This window comes from Hyperolius riggenbachi, chromosome 4, assembly GCF_040937935.1.
Source record: "Hyperolius riggenbachi isolate aHypRig1 chromosome 4, aHypRig1.pri, whole genome shotgun sequence".
Classification (NCBI taxonomy): Eukaryota; Metazoa; Chordata; class Amphibia; order Anura; family Hyperoliidae; genus Hyperolius; species Hyperolius riggenbachi.
The window spans coordinates 445,527,584-445,543,461 of NC_090649.1; the positions used below are offsets into that span (position 1 = coordinate 445,527,584).

General features: G+C 47.2%; 1 protein-coding gene across 8 annotated transcripts in view; it reads right to left on the reverse strand.

Moving 5' to 3' along the window:
- MDGA1 (MAM domain containing glycosylphosphatidylinositol anchor 1) overlaps positions 1–15,878 on the reverse strand; it is a 561,871-nt gene that overhangs the window by 228,464 nt on the left and 317,529 nt on the right. For all 8 annotated transcript variants that reach the window (XM_068232696.1, XM_068232699.1, XM_068232695.1 and 5 more), the window contains one exon: positions 5,451–5,647. In XM_068232696.1, coding sequence (XP_068088797.1) covers positions 5,451–5,647 — 197 coding nt within the window. The remainder of the gene's footprint in view (positions 1–5,450; positions 5,648–15,878) is intronic.

Genomic DNA, 15,878 nt, shown 5'->3' on the forward strand with positions numbered 1-15,878 from the left:
CAGAGGGCAATCTGAGCGTGTGGGCGGGTGATTGGGTGCCCGCAAGGGGCAGATTAGGGTCTGATCTGATAGGTAAAAGTGACAGGTGGTGATAGGGGGTGATTGATGGGTGATTGATGGGTAATTAGTGTGTGTTTAGAGGAGAGAATAGATGTAAACAATGGATTTGGGAGGTGATCTGATGTCGGATCTGCGGGCGATCTATTGGTGTGGGGGGGTGATCAGATTGCCCGCAAGGGGCAGGTTAGGGGCTGGCTGATGGGTGGCAGTGACAGGGGGTGATTGACGGGTGATTGATGGGTGATTGACAGGTGATTGACAGGTGATTGACAGGTGATTGACAGGTGATCAGGGGGATAGATGCATACAGTAAACAGGGGGGGTGGTCTGGGGGGGGGGGGTCTGGGGAGAATCTGAGGGGTGGGGGGTGATCAGGAGGGGGCAGGGAGCAGGGTGGGGGATAAAAAAAAAAATAGCGTTGACAGATAGTGACAGGGAGTGATTGATGGGTGATTAGGGGGGTGATTGGGTGCAAACAGGGGTCTGGGGGGTGGGCAGGGGGGGGTCTGATGGGTGCTGTGGGCGATCTGGGGCAGGGGGGGGGGAAAAATCAGTGTGCTTGGTGCAGACTAGGGTGGCTGCAGCCTGCCCTGGTGGTCCCTCGGACACTGGGACCACCAGGGCAGGAGGCAGCCTGTATAATACACTTTGTAAACATTACAAAGTGTATTATACACTTTGTATGCGGCGATCGCGGGGTTAACATCCCGCCGGCGCTTCCGTATGGCCGGCGGGATGTTGCGGCGGGTGAGCGGCGCCAGGCGGAGGCGGAGGATCGCGTCACTGATGACGCGATCGCTCCGCCCATGCCCCTACAAGGACCGCCGCCAATTGTCAATACGGCGGTCCTTGCGGGGTGCACTTCCCGGCCGCCAATTGTACATACGGCGGTCGGGAAGTGGTTAATCTCTAGTTATCTGGCTTGCAGTAACTGCCATGTATCCCCTTTTCTTATTTCTTGCTGCTTCATACACAATTAGGAATGACAACTGAATGAATTTTGCGCCCCCTCCTACACTGCGCCCTGAGACTGGAGCCTCTCCAGCCTATGCCTCGGCCCGGCCCTAGTTGTATGCACCAGGGAGTGCCAGCAACGGGGTCTGCACTAGACCACTAGGGTTAGGAAAGCCATGTGGGTGAAGGGAGGGTGAGTAATAGAGGGCAGGGGCACACAGTGAATGGCGGAGGGATGTGGAGGGAGGATGGGGTGTAAATGACATGGGGTTGTGTATAATGGATGTTTTTTTGTTTTTTATTTACTTACAAGAGGTAAGGCGGATGAAAGTGTATTGGGGGTAATCAGTGTTGTGTAAGATTTCACAGTGTAAGGGGGAAGTTTGTGTAAATTAGTGGCCACTCCCACGGGGGGGGGGGGGGGGGGGGGCACTCTGTAGTCTGGGAAACTCCCACAGGATGCGGACAGCTGAGGGAAGAGGAAATATCATATGCAGACCTCCTCCAGGCCCACACTCTGGGTTTAAATCACCTACTGCTTGATTGGATTTTTGTTTTTTTTCCCCTAGGGAATGACAGCAGCATTCGCTATGCTACAGTTTAACCCTCCTGGCGGTCTAATGTTTTCCGCCAGGAGGCAGCGCATCACTTTTTTTTTTTTTTAAATCATGTAGCGAGGCGAAGGCGATCTCCGATCAGGAAATCCCGTTCAAAGAACGGGATTTCCTGGAGTTCTTCCCCCGTCGCCATGGCGTCTTTGGGAGTCACGATCCACCCCTCAGCGCTGCCTGGCACTGATTGGCCAGGCAGCGCACGGGGTCGGGGCAGGTGGCGGCGCGGCGGAGCAGATAGCGGCGATCGAGCGCGGGCCGGCGGCAATCGGTGTGCTGACGCAGCTAGCAAAAAAAAAATTAAGCAAATCGGCCCAGCAGGGCCTGAGAAAACCTCCTGCGCGGCTTACCCCGCCAGGAAGGTTAACTATTTCCTGACTAATTTTAGTAGCAGCAGAGCATTGTACTGTCTTAGCCATCTGTGAAAGCAGAATGTTTTGAAACAGGATGACAACTGTATTACATGTATTTATATTTGCGAAACAAGCTATGTATCTCCTTCTGATGGTGAATGTATATAGCTGTGTGCTCTAACATCTTGTATATAGAAACAAACTCTGAAAACAGCTCATTAGCCAAAGGCTCACTGTTTTTCTTTACAGCCAGTAAATGGTATCATTCTGTTCTGTTTCAAAACTTTCTGCTGACTCATTTTAAGTTCTGTCTTGCCTGGACTCTGATCACTGATCCTCAGACACATTATAGATGAGGATTATGCTGATATTCAGGCCTATTAGATACTAAAGAGAACCCGAGATGGGTTTGTGAAATCATTATTAGGACACAGAGGCAAGATCTGTGTACAATGACCAGCCTCTTTGTCCTCTCATTGTGCGTCCAACCGACACCCCCCCCCCCCCCCCGGGCTCTGCCGTCCCACACTAAAAAAAGCGCCAGGCTAGCGACACGCAGATTGTCGCTAGCCTGTTATTTACCTTTGCTTGCCACCTGTGTCCCTTCCCTCCCCGCCTCCGTAGGCTTCCTCCAATCGGCTTACAGAGGCGGGGAGGGATACAGGCAGGGAGCAGCGCTATATAGGAGGCGGGGGAGCGGTGGTGACTGACAAGCAGATGTAAATAGTAAGCTAGTGACAATCTGCGTGTCGCTAGCCTGGCGCTGGGGGACAGCAGAGCATGGAGGGGCGCTGGAGGCACACTGGAAGGACACAGCGGCAGGTCATTGTATACAAAACATGCCTCTGTGTCCAAATATGATTTCACAAACCCACCTCGGGTTCTCTTTAAAGACTTTGCAGTTAATTTGGATACCCAGAACTTTGAGACATCGATAACTCGCTAAGTGTTACAGCAGAGATGACTTTCACTTTGATGAGGCAGGGAAAATCTTTTCTCCTGACAGAAGGTGATCTTCTTTCCTCCTGACATGACTCGGTTGGGGGGGGGGGGGGGGGGGGGCAGGGAGGTCACCTCCTCCTGGCTGTACCTGACCCCAATATAGTGACTGTCTGGAGAATGGTGACATCATGCAGCCATATATACTGCTGGAGATGAGAGTGGTGATGGAAATGGTGAGAGGAAAAAGCTCCTGAATGTACAGTATTTGTCTTCTGTAGAAAAATGTTTGTATTTGGCCGTTAGCATCGGCCCATTACCCTTCAGACAACACCTATTTATTTGTCCCCATTGCTGGCAAAGCCCGGCGTCCTACTAGTAGAGGAAATGGCGCACACGTTCCAGAAGACGCCAGGCAGGAAGACACTCCGCCACAAGAAAGATAACGTCGCTTAAACTGAAAAAGTGCACCTTGCAAAAAAAAAAAAAAAACAAGCAGCAGAGTGAATACATAAATGTTCATTATCTCATCGAAGCAGCTCCTCTGCTGATGTGTAGGACTAATCAGACTATCTGACCACTTCCTGTTTACAAAAGGGACGGAGTGCCCCGATTTCAGCAAACCTTCTATAAACATGGCAGCAGAGATAATACTCTGATATTCCGCAAGATGCTTTCTGCCAGAAGTGTAACTATAAATCACAGTGCCCCCCTGCAAAACTTTGGATGGAGCCCCCTAACACCATGAACAACCTCACCCCCCCCCTCCCCTTGTTTTCTGCGCAGGAAAACTGAGGACCAATGTTATTCAATTGGCTAGTGCATACTTGAATGTGTTTTCCCATGTAGATAAAAACAAACAGCAGTGAAGCACTGCACAAATTTTCTCTATAAATTACATTAGCTTCTGTGATACAACGTGCATGTTTTGACACATACAGACACACATGGTGTACAGAAGACCGACAGATGAGTGTGCTCCCAGCCTCTGCTTATTACACCCACTCTGTCCATCTCTGATGGAGCAGAACTGGCTCTGCAGACTTCCCAAGCATCACTTCAGTACAGAGCACATGGGGAGGGGTAGAGAGGTTGGGGGCTGGGGCTGTACACAAGAGCCTGTTGCACACTGAATGAGGACTGTCTCAAAATCTCTGTCTACAACACTTTGTATGAATTGTTATCAGTGGCTGAGCTGATGCAGTCATTAGAACAATTGTGCAGAGAGCAGAACAGCTTTTATTCTCTCCGTGCCCTTAGTTGTCAGTCTTTCAGGACAGGGAAAAGAATCTTTTCCCCCCATGGGGCCCCCAACTGTTTCTGCGGCTGCATCCCTGGCAGGGTCTATTGTTACACCCCTGTGTTTTGCTCATGTGATACAAAGCACTTCCCATACTAAGGCCAGGAAACTTATGTATCTTATTTATGAGAACTCAGTCTTAATGCAAATTTGTCCTAAAATAAATAAATAAATAAATGCATTCTTACCTCCAGAGGTTTCCACAATCCTCCTTGACCCCACCTCTTGGTGGTTGTGCTCTTGCCCTTGTATGAGCACGGCCACACAGCAGCAGCCAATCATGTACAGAGGAAAAAGCCATACCACAAGCCATTTACTGCTACGGCGCAGCCATGGACCATACTGGCACCTACACAGTATGTGAGGCCATGAACAAGAAGAGGGTCCCGGCCAGTGGAGATGGGGTCAAAGAGGATGGGGAAGCCTCTGGAACATCCAGAGGAGCATCCATGTGGAGACCATGCCTTCTTTTTCTAGATTTCCAGAGGGGATCCCCAGAAGATGTAGAAATGAGACATACTGGAATGGAGTAAGACGAGTTTCAGAGGGGCTGGTGATCGACTACAGCCAGTGGCCTGGGCAATACCAGCATAGAGCCAGACTTGCCACACACTTTAGTGCCATTGTTTGGTGAGAAGCTTTGTTTTGTTCTCATGCTGAAGAGACCTTTTATGTTGCTAACACCGGAAGAAAAATTTTCACCACAACAGAGTGCGGCTCAAACATGTATTTTGTGAAGGTCAGTTACCTCCTATGATCGAACTATGGACTAATGGGCAACTTCAAAAAACACCACATTTGGTAAGCACAGCACACACTTTCTTGCAGTCATTACTCTTTAGTATTTGGGTACCTCTGTGCCCAACACGGTGTGAATTACTATTCAAAGTAGTTGAACTATATGCCTCTTTATCAGTGATGGCTAACCTTGGCACTTCAGCTGTGATGGAACTACAAATCCCATGAGACATTGCAATACTATGACAGCTCTAAGCATAACTCGGGGAGGAAGAGTCATGATGGGATTTGTAGTTTTGTCACAGCTGGAGTGCCAAGGTTAGCCATCACCGCTCTATATAATTATATTTTTATGATCATCTACTACCCTGCCTACAGTCATTCAGTCTGGGTGGATTGCCTTTCCATCTGCTGTGAATCATGCTTTAGAAAAAACAATCATGGATGGTCCACTATTACTACAGTATATCATTATGATCATGAAGAAAGTCCTACCTGTGTATAGAGGGGCTCGTAGATGTCCACCCCATTGTCCTGGCTGTGGGACAGGATCTCTGTGGCTCGTCTCCAAATGAAGCGGGGTGGTGGGTTGGAGCTGACGGTGCAGCGAAGGAAGACGGTCTTCTCCTGGTAGAAGCCCCCTCTGACATCGCTGACGGTTTGGTGAACGGTAAGGATGGGATCATCTAGATCTACAAGGCAGGGCCGCAGGCCTGGTCATCATCTTTGTCACAATCAGATTCATCAGACAACTCAACATGAGATAATTGTTTGAAAGAAAAGAGTGAAGGACAAATCATGACCAGCAATGGATAACACAAACCAATGGACAACACCAACACTCATCATCGTCTCCCCAACCAAGAAGCCAGTACACATACCAACCGAAGGTACACAGAAACTTCTGATGGATGAAATAATCCTTTTTGATCATATCGGCCTTCAGTCAGATAGTTCTACAGAAATCCCTGCCTTCTTAGACTATCAAAGCACAGGTGACTAGCAATGGTCAACATTTTCTGATTGATTGTTTTGCCCCCAGGTGTTATGGGTGATCTGTCGCTTTTCCTTCACTTGACCTCTCCGTAGGGCAATATATTCCCCCATTACTGTCTGAAACTGCTGGACATTATGAGAAACCACTTCAGACAACAAATAGTTAATCACTTATCAGTCATTAAATAAACTAATTAATTCCCCTACCAGTCTGTGAGCAAAACCACCCAACCAGTCAATCCACCAACCAAGCACACAAATAACCTGACAATTTGAGAATAAAGCCTTGTACACACACTGAACCAAAGTTTGAAACGTCGAACTACGGATTTTGCCGCTTCTAATGACAATTATGTAAGAAAATGTTAAACGACAAACAACCCATATAGGGCAACCTGCCTGACCCAACTGGAGGCTCAAGTCACACGACTGTTGGGCAAATATCCTGGACTCTGCCGAGTCTGTACAATGTCGTTAAAATGACATTTGGCATATCGGTGTATGTGGACTTGTCATTTGTTTTTGCTGGGGTAATGCTGTTGGCGTAACGTCACTCGATTGTGTGTGGCAACTTTTGTCTAGTGTGTACGACCTTAAAGAAACCAACTTGTTTATTAAACAATAGAACATAATTAGCAATTAACTAATCAACCCATCTGCCATTCAGTCATTTCAGCCAATCGACCAATCAACCAACCAACTGGCCATGCAGTCAAATATCACAACTAATAACTTACTATCTAATAAAGAAAACTCTTAAAGTGGACTTGAACTCTTGCACAGGACAGAAGGAAAACACAGAGGATTGCCCCATGTACGTATTTAGGGAGTTTAGCCTGTCTAATTCCGCCTCATCTGTGACTAATCACAACTGTAATTTGATCTCTGAGCTGTCAGTTGACTGCCATGGCAGAGAGGTAATTGGTATACACAGGATGTTAACAATATATCTGCTTCCATGAAAGCAGGAAGTAGACACCCTGCAGATGTATTGCAGGATTTGTATCAACTGTAACAAAGAAATGTTTTTCTTTAAAGGTCATTATGCTGTTGCTTATCTCTTAAAGCAGAGAGGAAGTTCTGAGTTTAGGTCCACTTTAAGCTAGTGGGTCAGTACATTTGCCAGACTACCCTGCAACCCAGTTCCTACTAACCAGTCAATGCACACACAAACCACCATTCAGTTATTCTGGCGAATAATTAGCCACACTATACATACGCTACATTAAACTTCGGTCAATCAGTATCTACCTGATGTCAATAAGCAGAGATCAGCTCTAATACGCCTCTCCCAGCAGGCTTCGTATTGATTTAGTAAGGAGTTAACGTACCTTCCCCCTGGTACTGCTGACCCCATCCCCCCACCCCCCTCCTGTAACATCGAACATCTTTCACCGATCAGTGTTTAATTGTCCAAATGATCAAACACCGATCGATGGGGCCTTCAGCTGTAACAGCTCTTTGATTGGACAGTGTGTGCTGAAGTAAAATTGATAACATAATAAAATGGCCACCTGTAAGCCATTTTGCCACACTTTCTTTGTTCTATACAGTTAGGCCCAGTGCACACCAAAACCGCTAGCAGATCGTCAAAAAACACTAGCGGTTTTTGGAGCAGATTTCAGAGCAATTCTTAGCATGTTTAGAGACGTTTGCTAAACATGCCTAGCAATTTTTGGGAGAGTTTTTGTGAAGCAGATTACAAATACTGTTCCAGGAAAAGCTGTTACTGAACAGCTTCTGTAACAAAAACGCCTGGAAAACCGCTCTGATGTAGTGTTTTCCAGAGCAGTTTGCGGTTTTCCTATACTTCACATTGAGGCAGAAACGCTTCTGCAAACCGCAAACGTGCAGCAGGAGGCACGTTTGCGGTTTGCTAAAAACCTCAAACTGCTGGTGTGCACCATCCCATCGAAATACATTAGCCAAGCGTTTTCACTGGTGGATGTGGTTGGCGGATCGCTCCTAAAACCTACCCTGCTCTCTCTTTCATTCTTCACTGCTCAGCCTGCTTGTTATTAGCCCTGATAAAACCCCTACCCGAGCATTCAGTTTGGCTTTGCTCAGGAATCATGAATGCTCAGTCTGGGATTTTATCAGGGCTGATAACAAGAAGGCTGAGCAGTGAAGGATGAAACAGAGAGCAGGGTAGGTGTTTTCTCTAATGTTCCCACTGATATATATGGTAAATACATGAGGGTGCTTCGTCTCTCGTTCACTTTAAACAAGCTACTATTGAAGCAAATACCTCTAATAATAATAATTAACGACTAACTGACCTTGTCTATTTAAGTATTTATATGTATTCATGTATTTTGTAAGTATCCAATCATTGTCGGAGTAGGAGGAATGATTGCAATGTGTAATTGGCAGTATATAACTTCTGTTCCAAGCCTTCCTAGCCAGACACTGCTGTTCAGTGCATGTCTCCTGTACAGTAAATAAACCAATACATTACTTCCAAGATATGGATTTGTGATAGTTCACAACAGTGCCAGGGTTTAGCCTGACAGGGTGTCCTGCCTTCCATTTACCACAACTGGTATGATTATACGTTCTTCTATCCATTGTAGAGCCACACATGAGAAGGACAGACAGTTACAGAGATGGACAGAAACAAATAGATAGAAAAATTATATAAGACAATGGCTGGGCGAGGAAAACATTTACAGTAGTGGAAAAAGATAACAATTTTGGATGATGAACATTTCAGTACATAACTGAGTGTGTATCCGACAACTCACATAACAGCATAGAATAACTTAGCATAGAATAATGTAAGCCCGGTTATCTCCTTGGCTGCAGTAGTGTCTGAATCACACACCGGAAACATGCATGCAGCTAATCTTGTGAGATCTGACAATAATGTCAGAAACACCTGATCTGCTGCATGCTTGTTCCGGGTATATGGCTAAAAGTATTAGAAGCAAAGGATCAGCAGTATAGCTAGGCAACTGGTTTTGTTTAAATGGAAATAAATATGGCAGCCTCCATATAGCTCTCACTTCAGTTGTCCTTTAAAGGGAATCTAGATCGAGATGGATATGGAGGCTGGCATATTTATTTCTTTTTAAACTATGCAGATTGCCTGGCAGCCCTGCTGATTCTCTGCCTGTAAAGCCCCGTCCACACTCAGCAATGCAAAATGTGACCGCAATCGCCTAGAAATTGTGATTTTGTTTTTGGCGATTGCGTTTATCGATTCTCATTCCAGTGAAAGAGAATTGCAACGCAATTGCTGGGAAAATGCTACATGTAGCACGTTTGTGATTTCTGGAAATTGCAAATTGCTGCAGTGTGAGTTATCCCATAGGATTCCTTGTGCAGCAGCGCTTTGCTGATCACTGGCAAAAAGTGCCCGAGTGTAACTGAGGCCTAACACTTCCAGCCATAGACCCTAAACAAGCATGCAGATCAGATTGTCTGACCCAACTTAAATATTCTCCTTATAAGCTACTCAACATCTCACAGGAAGTGGAGGCTGGGGGTAAGAAATCACCAACTAAAAACAGACCTTCGCTTTCACACTTCCATTGAACTGGTGGGGCTATTTCGCTTTTTGGAATTTTTTTTTTTGCATATTGCTTGTGCACATTGGACACTTAAAGGACCGATATGGAGGCCAGATGATGCCTTTTTTAAATTTCCTTTTAAACAATAACAGTTGTCTGGCAGCCCTGCTGATCTAAATTGGCTGCAGTAGTGTCTGAATCATACCAGAAACAAGCATGCAGCTAATCTTTTCACATCTGACAGTTTGCATATGCTTGTTCGGTGTCTATGGTGAAGCCTAGGTTCATAGTACAATGTTGCGGTGCTGCATTATATAGTCTGAGGCCTGGAACCCACTAGAGCGCTTTTTTGAGCGTTTAGGGAGCACTTTAAATCGCAAGCGATTTCCCTAAACGCTCAGCTAATGTAAATAAATGGTACAAATTCCACAGTAGCGATTAGCAAACATCGCAATCGCAGGACATGCAGCATTTTGGGAGCGTTGGCGTTTCAATGAAAAGTACTGAAGCACTGGATAAATCGCTCATGGCGATCTGTGTGCAATTTGAAATGTCTGCAGACTGTAAAATAAACTATAATAAATTGAAATGACCAATCAGAAGTAAAATCGCTAATCGCAAATCCCTATGGCAAAAAGCTTACACTTTTAAAAATCGCTACCAAAATCCCTGGAAAACGCTCAAGAAATCACTTTCAAAACGCTAGCAACTGCGCTAGTGATTTGGGATTTGTAGTGGGTTCCAGGCCTTATAATGCAGCTTACCACAATGCAGTTAAAAGTCTATGCGGCGTTCACAGTTGCTTGACTGTACCTACTGTATGCGACGGTAACGCAGCATTAATCTGCGCTGCCACTTTTTTGTTGCGCTGCGTTGTAATGTTGCATTGCAACTTCACAACGCAACGTCCTACTGTGAGCCTATCCCAGGCATGGGCAAACTTGGCCCTCCAGCTGTTAAGGAACTACAAGTCCCACAATGCATTGCAGGAGTCTGACAGCCACAGTCAGGACTCAAAGGCAAATGCATTGTGGGACCAAGTTTGGCCATGCCTGGCCTAGCCTAAAAGTATTAGAGGCAGGGGATCAGCAGGATTGCCAGGCAATTTGCATTGTTTAGAGGCCATTCTCACATATTTTAATTTGCATGCATTTTGCTGAAAATGCATTTGTCACACATCTTATGTATTTCACGGGTGTCACGTTCTTTCTGTGTTTTTAAGCATTTTGTGATTTTTCTGCATCTTAAAATTACACGGCAAGTCTGTTCTTTTTTCTGTGTGCGATGTGCAATTTGTGTTTAATGCAAGTCAACACCAATGCGGAAAATTGCATTAAAAAAAAAACAAAAACACATTTTGGAGTAAAAAATTGTGCGCAGTTTTGAAGTTAATGACATCTCCATATTAATGGATTTTATGGAAAAATTGCAAAATGCCTATAATTGCACACACAAATGCTAAAAACGTGCATTCTATATAATAAAACCCATGTCTCTGTGTCCTCCTGTGTCCCAGACCTGACAGTTTGCTGTCTGTGAACCTCATTGCATTGTGGGAAATAACAGCTTTTTTTAACTGCCAAGCAAGCAACATCTCCCTGTGCATATACTTCGGACAGCGGAGGGGGACGGGCGAGCAGGAAATGTCTATGCGCGCTTTGGGGGGGGGGGGGGGGGGATTAGCGGCCATGGCCTGTGGCCCGTTTTTAATGGGTGGGCCATATAATAATTGCCCTGTCTTCTGTCCTCCTGTGTCCCTGCCTTGTGCCTAGTGCACATGTGCAGCACACAGACGGACTTTGGCCAGCACAGGAGGACGGGCGCAGGGTGCGGGCGGCCGTGTGCGCTGTGGGTAGGGGGGCCGAGGCCTAGCACCCTTTTTTTAACGGGCCTTTACACTAGTTCAAAATAATACCCAAAAATCGCAATCGCAAATTTGTTCACGTGGGAAATTTCATGTAAAAAAACCCATTATGACAAGTGTGGACGGCCCCTTACTTACAGTGATCCTTTCAGCGTATAGAGTTCAGCGATCCGCAGCAAGCAGTCTGCGCTCACTTCTTTAACACAGGGGACCCCCCCCCAGCAAAACTGATGGGGGCCCCCAATGTTCACACCCTTTTCTTGCCTGCCCCTGGTGACCCTCATAGCCTAGGGGCCCATTCTGCATGGGTCAAGTGTGGACACTGTAATCCTTCCACAGATAAGCAAATGCAGCCACTAAAACAGCTGATCTGAAGAATGGACCCTTTTATTAAAGGTAGTGAAGTAGTAGTTGGGGCCCCTTACGGCTCTGCCCCCCCCCCCCCCCCTGCGGTCACAGAAGCTGCTCCCATGTAGTTGTGCCCCTTCCTGTCCTGTGCTGCCATGCCTCCTCCCTCCAGCCTGCACCTATCAGTGTCCTGTGCTCAGGGCCGGTTTAAGCAACAATGGGGCCCCAGGGCAAAATAAACCAGGGGGGCCCCCCCAACATATACCCCGGAACAAAAATCGGCATTAGGGGACCTTTTTTGCAGCTGGTATAACAGGGTGTGAAGTCCCAATCGGTCGGAGCTCCACATTCTGGCTATCCCAGCCTGCATGGGGGACAAGGGGTTAAAAAGTTTCAGGAGGGGGGACCCCACATAATTTTTTTTTTTAAAAATTCCCACACTCTAAACATAAAAAAAAAAATGGGAAAATAGGAAAAAATGCCAGGGATCTTCATACAGCCATATTGCGGCTGTATAGCGATCCCTGTCCAAAGCGCTGCGGCTGCGTATAGACCCCCTGGAAACTCCGTCAGGAAATTTATTGCGCTTTCGTTTGATGCATGTAAAATTACACTACCGTTAGGTTTACTACTAAAAGTGACATTTACCGCATTTAAAAGTATACTTTTTTCCTTCGAAACTTTAAAATCGATTTTCTCAAAAACTATAAGGTCTTTTTGAAAAATTGTTTTTTCCTCTTATTCCTAATGATCTCCTTAACATATCCTGCAAATTTAGGGTTTCTAGCATTTAAGGTGGATTTGCTATTAACCATTAAAGTCGGCAGGTTTTTAAATGTGTATTTTTTTTCCTTTGAAACTTTAAAATCGATTTTCTCAAAAACTATAAGGCCGATTTGAAAAATTGTTTTCCCTCTTGTAGCCCCTGGGGGCCCCTACAAGCTCGGGGCCCTGGGGCAGCTGCCTACTTTGCCTTAATGGTCGCGCCGGCCCTGCCTGTGCTGCCATGCCGTCTCCTTCCAGCCTGCACCTATCAGTGTCCTGTGCTGCCATGCCTCCTCCCTCCAGCCTGCACCAATCAGTGTCCTGTGCTGCCATGCCTCCTCCCTCCAGCCTACACCTATCAGTGTCCTGTGCTGCTATGCCTCCTCCTGTACACACGCTCAGTCAATGTTTCCCAATGTATATTGGGATCCCATCCCTTGGGAAACATTGCAGGGTAGAGGCTGTGCAGACATGTTGCTTGCTGGGGTATCCGGGGCTTCCGCACACACGCTGTATTCTCCACAGAGATGGTCATCATTGGCTGCCTCGGCAGAGTTTTAACTAGCATGTGAATGGAGCTTAAAGGGCAACTGAAATGAGAGGGATATGGAGGCTGCCATATTTATTTCCTCTTAACTTTCCTAGCGGTAGCCCCTAGTTCGGGGTAAGCCGCGCAGGAGGTTTTCTCAGGCCCTGCTGGGCCGATCTGCTTAATTTTTTTTTTGCTGCACGCAGCTAGCACTTTGCTAGCTGCGTCAGCACACCGATCGCCGACGCCCCGCACTCGATCGCTGCTATCCGTCGCGCCGCGCCGCCCCCCCCCCCTCCCCCATGACCCCATGCGCTGCCTGGCCAATTAGTGCCAGGCAGCGCTGAGGGGTGGATCGGGACTCCCAATGACGTCAGACGTCATCCCGCCCCGTTGCCATGGCGACGGGGGAAGCCCTCCAGGAAATCCCGTTCTTTGAACGGGATTTCCTGATCGGAGATCGCCCTGGGCTCGCTACATGATTTAAAAAAAAACCCAAAAAACTGCTGCGCTGCCTCCTGGCGGAATTTATTACACCGCCAGGAGGGTTAAAGTGGACCTGAATTCTTGCACAGGACAGAAGGATAACATAGAGAAATGCACCCTTTATGTATTTAGAGAATTTAGCCTTTCTAATTTCTCCTCATCTGTGACTAATCACAACTGTAATTTGATCTCTCAGCCGTTTTAGCTGGCTGCCTCAGCAAAACAGCTAATTTATAAACACAGGATGTTAACCCTATGTCTGCTTCTATAAAAGCAGGAAGTAGACACACTGCAGATTTATCACAGGATTTGTATCAGCTGTGACAAACAAATGTTTTTCTTTAAAGGTGATTGTGTTGTTACCTGGCTATCTCGTTGATCCTCTAATACTTTCAACCATAGACCCAGAATCAGCATCCAGCAGAAGAGGTGTTTCTGAAATTATTGTCAGATCGGATAAGATTAGCTGCATGTTTGTTTCCAGTGTTATTCAGACACTACTGCAGCCAAATAGATCAGCAGGGCTGCCAGGCAACTGGTATTGTTTAGAAAAAAATAAATATGGCAGACTCCATATTCTTCTCACTTGAAGGCCTTTATACACGCCTGCGCAGTAAGCCGCGTACAACGTGGGCTTGATTGACAGCGGCAGTTAGCGCAGGCGCAGTGAGGACGACCTCGGGGTTGGCGAGGTGCTTGGAGACTGGGACGGCGGCACAGAGCGGAGCGGTCGGCGTGGGACAGTGAGCTGCAAGGGGCTGGAGAAAGCCCCAGGTAAGTAAAGCTCATTTTGTAGATTTTGGCTGATGACTCCTTTAACCACTTGACGACTGCAGTGTTAACCCCACCAACGACGAGGCTGTTATTTGTTGCATTGGGCTGTGCAGGCTTTTTTCAGCCTCCTGCACAGCCCAACTATGGAGCCCAGCGATCGGACTCGCCTCCTTTTTTTGTCCCTAAGGGGACATGCCGCCGGAGGTGTCCGATCGCTGTTGCAGTTTTTTTTTTTTTTTCAGCCTCTGATGCTGATTCTCCCTCCCTCCTCCCCTTCGTCTTCTGAATTGGAACAAGACGGCGATCCGTCCTGCTCCGCCTCTCATAGGCATCAGCCTATGAGAGGACGGCGATCCCCGACCAATCAGAGGCCGGGGATCGCCAATCTCATACAGCGCTGCCAGGGACCGCAGCGCTGTCTGGATGTAAACAAAGGGGATTTCGTTCCCCTTTTGTTTACAAACAGCCTGCTAGCCGCGATCGGCGGCTAGCAGGCTAATCACGGAACTCCGTTCTGTGAAGTGGAAGGGAACGATCACGCATGCCCGTTCCCTGGGACACTGCAACCCCAGGACTTGACACCAATCGGCGTTAGGCGGTCCTGTGACTGCCGCCGCGGCCACGCCCATCTGCGTAAGGAGGTCCCCAGGTAGTTAAGTCGGCTGAGGCCCCTCAGATGATAATCAGGCACATGTAACAACCTGCGACTCCCAACCCGCGAGCGATCCCGGACGGATCTACTCACCCCCAGTGACGTCGATCCCATTGTTCGCTGGTCTTCCCCCAATGTAATCGCAACACAGCGCGTCGTCAGCTACACAGCTGACATGCGTGTGTGCAGCCAGGCCCAGCGTTGTTACCCAGAAGGATCAGGTACTGATCTCCGACATCCGTCAAAGGTGGGTAGCACGCACCTTCAGTTGTTCTTTAACGAAGACTGGATCGGTGCCTGCATTATTCCCACCCCATTCTTTATAATATTAGAGAGCACCCAAATAATCTGCCTCATTGCAGAAATGCAACTGGGGAGGATTTATCAACACAGGAGCAAAGAAAAAAAAAATATTCAGGGGAACAGCCAATCAGGTTTCAGCTGTTGCTTGAGGGAACATCCCGATTGGTTGCTTCAGTTTTTGCTGCCGGATATTTGCCCGTGTCGATAAATCTGCTTTGCTGTCTAGCTTTCACACAGATGGGTTTTGCAATTTAATTCTCTTTTGTCCCTTCAAGATAGTGAGTGAGCAGTTTATCTTGGGTTTAGCTAAAAGTGTGAAAATCCTTGTAGAAAGTAATGAGCTTAGAGGATAAATTAATTAGTGGAATGTAGGATGTGATCGATAAGAATGTCATTCGACGATGCTTTCTCCCTGATCCTTGCTGATCCGCTTTCCTCATCAGGAAATGGATAATCCTTTGTCCACCAGGATCACCCCCCCCCCCCCCCCCCCTGCGGGCCCTGACCCCTCTCAGGCTTATGACAAGTCCCTCTCCAGAGACACCAAGCAAATTTCACTTGTAAGAGGCTGATCTTCCAGAACCAGAGCTGACAAGAACCAGAACCTGCATGGAATGGGGACACCACTGATGAGCTTACCTCTTGGTGATAAATATGGGAGCCTACAGGTGGGGCAAGGGGGGCACTTGCCCAG